Raw genomic sequence first — 6,421 nt, forward strand, 5'->3', positions numbered from 1 at the left:
GAAATGTTGGGATATCAAATCGACCTGGATTTGTATATATATATATATATATATATATATATATCGAGCTGCATTTGTTATGTGTTCAGTTACTCAATATGCTGTGAATGTGAGGCTGCAGGATGAACCAAAATGACAAACGATAACAGACGAAAATGGGATCCTATCGACAAGAGTATATGACACAGAGCGTTACAGTCTGTGTATAATAAGTATCAATTAATTAAGTTCTATTAGGGTACGAGTGGACGCCAGTTAGCAATTCCAAACCTATTCAGCTCAATTCATAACTAATTGCTGGTGAATGTAATCATAGTACCGCAGACCAATGTTCAGCCCTCGCACGGTTTATTGGTGTTACTGTGGGGGGGGGGGTTGGTATAAACCAACCTTGATTCTCTTGCAATCTACCAATAGTTCTTACATGTTTCCAAATAGTACCTCTACATCTAAGCCTGATAGACGTACCACACTCTTGTTAGTGCTCCTATTCTGCACCACAAGGTGGTGGTGGTGGTAGATCATTTTCCGCCTGAGTTTTGCTTCCCATGTCATTCCAACCGTATTCCAAGCCAATGAGACAAGGCTACACTATGTGAATGTGGGTGTGGCTGGGACGCTGGCTTCATTGGCTATTCAGTCAATCCAATTTGTGCACAGTTCATATAAGGGAACGGCTGGGGTTACGAAGTTCCGCTCCATCGTTTCGATGGCTTCAAAACCGCAGGTCAGGTTTACACAGGTGAGCGTGTAGGTAAAAGGATCAAAACAGTTATTTATTCTGTATTTTCATTTCTATAAGAAGTATATAGGATATCTGGCACATGCAACCGGATGACCGGATAAGCAAAAGGGTCGGTAAGATTATTTTGCCCTTGCCAACTTACAGTGTTCTTGATGTTTATGACCAGCCAATAACCACTTTCGTGACCAAGCTTTATTGAAACCTTTTTAAGCCTGTACGTTCCCGGTGTACTGCTTGGAGCATGTGAAGTTTAGCTGGAGAATACGGGGGAACAAAATGACTTTGAATAAGTTGCCGAAGTATAGCAAAGAAATTTCCTGTAGACACGATGACAGAAACTGGAAAACAAGGCGTCACAAGATAGGTGAATTTCCTGTAGACACGATGACAGAAACTGGGAAACAAGGCGTCACAGTTTGCAGTTTGCAGTATGATGCCATGTCTTGATGAATGTGAGACCAGTAGGGAAGTTAGTGTGAATGTAGTTGACCCAGTGCCAAGTGCGAGCTTATTTACACTGGCAATAAACGGAAATCAGTTGGTGGAAGTTTTTAAGGGTGAAGTGCTTGAAAAGTAAAGTGAGGTGAAGTGGAGTGAAGTGAAGTGAAGTGAAGTGGTCAAACGCAGAGAAGTATTATGATCCCTGATGATTCAGTTGACACGATATTCGAGACATCGCAGTAGAATTTGCACGAGTGCTGTCCGTTCGTCAATCCATCAGCGGAATGCTGTGTGATGCCTGAACATCTGATCCAAGTTGTACGCAGACCGCTATAAAGTGGTCCTGTTTGGCCACATGTAAACAATATCTCGGTATTTTCTAATTAACTTTGAGTTTATAATAGATCCAGTCTATGCAAGTGTAGAAATAGAGAACATGGACTCTGTCAGATAAAGTGAACTCATCTAAGCATCAGGAGAGGCCAGGCTCACAAGTCATCTGGACGCCGACCAGTCAGAACACGGAGAGACAGTCTCACTGGTAAGAATGCCCACTCAAGAAACTGCGCGGAATTGAAAACCAGATGTGCGTATAAAAACTAATTCACTCCGCCTCTCAACACCAACTCAGGCAAGCACCCCTCCGCTACATACTACAATGACGTGTCATCCCAGTTGATGATACAACGTTTGAAATGAGAATCTCAAGCTCAGAAAACAGTCCAGACAACTGAAGAACCTTAGTCGACAACATTATGTGCTATACAAGCGCTTTTATCAACAAATTCACTCATATTTATTGTTGGTGTCCGCTCTTATGGAGACTCCGGTGCAGGCCCCAGCTGTTAGAAGCACTGAACGATGTGGTCAAGCCACACAGCCCAGCGCGGAGATATCCGAACTAGCTAATAACGTATACCGGACATTCGCAGCATCAACCTATCACCAAAACTGACCGCTGGGACCATACTGAGCTGGTACAACTACCGCGCTCACTGAACGCCACAGTAGCTGCAACCTCAGTCCGGTTTATGGCTGCTGCATTGCAGTACACTGAGTGGATGGTTCAACTGAATCTCACTGCCGTTGAGAGTCAAAACAAAACTACTTGATTTACAGGATTGGAACACAAAGTGAAGGCACGGAACAATATGCGGGGTGTTATAGTCACTTGTTGTGTGGATCATTTTCCTATGGGAAATCAGCTGTCTTCACCTGTAATCAAGTTTGAGTCCTATGTTCGCTTTTCAGAGTGTGTACCACAGATTTCAAAAGGCATATGTCCATGAGTTCAAGTGCGGGTTAGTAACTACTGTGTATATCACTCGACTCTGTGTGTGGTTTAGCCAAGGAATCTCGCGATTTCCTCACGCAGCGGTTGTGATTTGAATTGTGACGATAGATCAGATCACATTTACCCGACTGTGTCCGAGCCTCACCGGCCCGTCACAATTAGTGGTGGAATCGTGTTCGCCTGCTTCGTGTGACAACGTAACTCCGCATCGTTGGACCATGGGGCGGAGGTGGATTCTTGCTGATCTTAAATTTTCGGCCCCAAATTCTAGGCCACACAGAATTCAAGAATGCTATTCCAGTGAGGCGTAGATGCTTGGGAACTGAAGTTCTCAAAATAGCCCATCTTGGCTATCCAGAATGTTTCATTCAAATCAACACTGTAAAATCCAGCTATCCTTGATGCCGACTGGTGGTAACCATTCAGTTGTCAAGATCAAATAGGAACTCTGAAGCGAGCCTAGAATGCTGTGCAACTTCGCCCGGTTCAGAATACCGAGGAAACTAACCTACGACGCTGCTAGCCCGTGTTATCTACCAGTCCGCTTGCAGTCACAGCGCGCATGTGAACACAGTTCATGGTACGACCTTGGAGCAGTAGAGCTTCTGGCTGCTCAGCTAGTGACCTGATGTCTTGCGTTAACAGGTCCTTCCTTCAAGCAAGCAACCGAATAGGTCGAAACGATTCGTTTTGTGTGATGTTCAGCGGGTGGTAGCTTGCACACAGTTGCTGAAACGAAACGCCTGACTTCTATAACCCATTAACTGGCGAGTGGTCTCACTCTGCTGATAATGCTTTCTTGCAGGTAATCTACAGGTTCTTAGTCCTTCATCCGAGTTGTGTAAAGGAACCGTTGGCGATCCACGAAGTCTGTATTCTAGGTGTACTAAGTTAAGACCGACCACTAGGACAGATACAGTTCTGAGTAGTGAATGAATATCGTTCAACCAAGAACCGAGTAGAATAGCAAACGAAATGCCATGAACATTTAAGATTGAGCGATGCGCCTACGCCGAATATCTTGATTAAAAATAGATCATATTGCGTTCTAAGCCATGAACTTTTCAATCACTAAAAATACCTTTTAGGAATAGTCTAAAATAGCATGTCCTTCTCCCAGTTGATTAGGGATTGCGTAATGCCTCCTCAGGAAGACTTGTTTTCGTCACAGTTGACAGGTGGAAAGTATTCAAGACGAATTTTGAAACGTGATTCGTTACGTTTCGAGGAGATATTTCCACAGGCGCCTTTCACAGTGGGACAACTCATTGTCGGATTTTATAGTCGTTTGCGTTCTGCCATGCCAGTCGGATGATCCTCCGACTCTGCCATCTTGCTTTTTTGAAGGCCACTGTCCCCATCCTTTTGCTATGATCAGTCCACACCTTGAACAAGCTAACGTTGTGTGAGCAGCCTTATCCGCTTGCCGATTTTCGCACTAAAGTTGTACTACATCGCAGTTAAGAGGGTTCCCTAGCTTAACTCTGCCGGAGATTCACGAAGCACTGGTCAGAATATGCGGACTGGGTCTCTAGTGATCACTGTTTTGGACGCCCAACGTTGTTTGAAGGCACTTGCTCGTGAATTACAGATGACACATAGGAGATAGCCATCATTTACCGAAAGCCTGAGGCAGTCACTGCCGTTGCGCACAACACCAGTTCGTGGCAGTAATCGAGGATTAACCAGCGGCTTTTAAAACTGTTGTATGAATACTGTTGGATTCAGGCTCCGTATGCTGAACACAGGCTTGTAGGGCTAATTGAGTGAACTTATATAAATAGCTGCCGCGTGAATCCAACGTTAATGGCAGACTAGGTGAAGTGGAAAGTCCAGTGTTATTATTAAATATCTCGGGTTTTTCTGCTGGAAACTTTGTTGTTTCTTGCTCCGATGATTTAGTCAACGGCTAAATGACTGCCTACTTTTCAGCTGTTCATTAACAATGAATTTGTGAACAGCGTTTCTGGGAAAACGTTTCTCACCATCAATCCAGCTACGGAAGAGTTTGTCATGTTCAAGAGGGCGATTTCGAAGACGTCCAGAAGGCGGTTGCTACTGCGAAGGCTGCCTTCCGGCTCAATACTCCCTGGCGCACCATGAACGCATCCAAGCATGGTCTTCCGTTGCTTAAATTGGCCTCACTTGTAGAGGGAAATGCAAAATACATTGCTGTAAGTTTCAACACTGTTCAAAAAGATGTATGTTTATTTCAATAACAAGCTTGAAAGAACCCCATACTTTGACAACATTCATCCTCCTATCAGCTCAGGCTGAGGTGTGTTTTTGTTTCACTTGATTTATTTGCTTGGGTATTACCAGAAGAAGCTACTGGATTTTAAACTAGCACTGATCTATATTCAGTAGAATGTTTGTGACCATGTAAAGATGTTCTGCTCCTCCATCCCGAACAGTTCGGCCCAGAAGAGGTGATCGTAATCCCAAATTTTCTAACCCACGGGCATTGTGGCTCCGGATAGATCGGTCCCGAAATTCTCACCGTATATCATTCTGGTCATCAGTGCCAATGGGCTGAAACAAGTTGACTGGAATACACGGAAGTACGCAGACTGAAGTCGGTGTTCTGCGACATTAATGCACATCGTTGTGTTGTGGAAAGGAAAAATCTAATTCAGACGGATGCAATCGTCTGTATGATTAGATATTATTATCAGCTAAATGATTATGACTACTTCATTCTATCTAGTTTGAAGATTGACCAAACTGAAACAAACAAGTGAAGTGTTATTTAACGTCTTTACAACTTGTGATGCTTATTGATAGAGGCTAAGAAAGCCTGATTTTTATATCTTCGTGGTGGCGACCATCGATTCTTCTTATAAACATTCTTACACATGAATGATGATGTCGTTTTCCCCATCGCGTCTAGCCTTTTTTGTTGATTACCATACTTGACCTTACCCTGGCTGAGTACACTGACATCATTAACACGACAACCACAGTACATAGTAGACAAGGTCATTCAGCAATACCTCTTACGTGACAGCCTTCGGATATCAACACGATTGTGGCCATCATTCCTTTTTGGACCGGGGATCTGATTTATGCCCTTTGTGTATTTGGTCGAATCACGTGTTTGTTCCACCCGTTATTAAGGTTTTGGTGCCTTGGCTTTGGTCACCTGTCAGAGGACGGATTCGATTCTGACTCAGGTAGTCCGTAAGCAATGTTTGTTCATAATGGACCCGTTTCTCATCCATGGGCAAAGGCTTGCAATCTTTTATCGTGAATACAAAAAGGTTAGATGCGGACCATGTCAATCATTTTGCGATCATGATGTAAGTTGCGAGTCCGAAACGTCAACCAGCGGCTAGAAACGTATCTGACCAGAATGTCCATGGACCGAAACCTCATGGACATGAAATGTTCATGGGTCGAGATTACCAGGCTAAACGTTTGAAGGCTCAATTGTCCGGAAATCCCTTCCTATGTTGAGACTGCTCCGGACAAGCATAATCCTTTACTCGGTGGCTTCCGATAACCTGATCCACCTGTTACCCAGCAAGAAAACCCATTCTAGACTGTGCACGCAAAATTCTAGTCTGAAAATTCGGGCTCACCACTGCATCTTAGTTTCTTCGTAGTGAAAGTAATCCAGGATAGGTCGCTTCTTGATGGCCAACTCAGTAAATTCAATTTCATCGTTGGCTGTTGCCTCTCCAGTTGAGGCTTCAAATCTGGACATGATTGGTTAGGGACAGTCATGGACAGGGCTTAGTTGTGGCGTCGCTGTGTCCAGCCCATTGCTTTCAGTTCTTTACAATGTTTGTACGCCTCTTCCAGTTCTTTACGAAACTGTCCGCAACCAAAGTACGGCCATTTCAATCGCTTCCGACAAGCACCGCCCCGCTATTAATTCACACCTTAGTGTAAAACAAGTGTCAGCTGGAGCCACTGACCGATATATATATATATATATA

General features: G+C 44.0%; 2 protein-coding genes across 2 annotated transcripts in view; one reads left to right on the forward strand and one right to left on the reverse strand.

The window, feature by feature from the left end:
- T265_07439 (hypothetical protein) overlaps window positions 1-6,421 on the reverse strand; it is a gene marked incomplete at both ends in the record, with an annotated part of 56,780 nt that overhangs the window by 8,995 nt on the left and 41,364 nt on the right. The window lies entirely within an intron of this gene.
- The window catches only part of T265_14294 (hypothetical protein), a gene marked incomplete at both ends in the record, with an annotated part of 12,235 nt that continues 10,290 nt past the window's right edge, over window positions 4,477-6,421 (forward strand). The window contains one exon of the mRNA XM_009172971.1: window positions 4,477-4,654. Within this exon, the coding sequence (XP_009171235.1) occupies window positions 4,478-4,654 (177 nt within the window). The remainder of the gene's footprint in view (window positions 4,655-6,421) is intronic.

Source organism: Opisthorchis viverrini (genome assembly GCF_000715545.1).
Source record: "Opisthorchis viverrini unplaced genomic scaffold opera_v5_173, whole genome shotgun sequence".
Lineage (NCBI taxonomy): Eukaryota > Metazoa > Platyhelminthes > Trematoda > Opisthorchiida > Opisthorchiidae > Opisthorchis > Opisthorchis viverrini.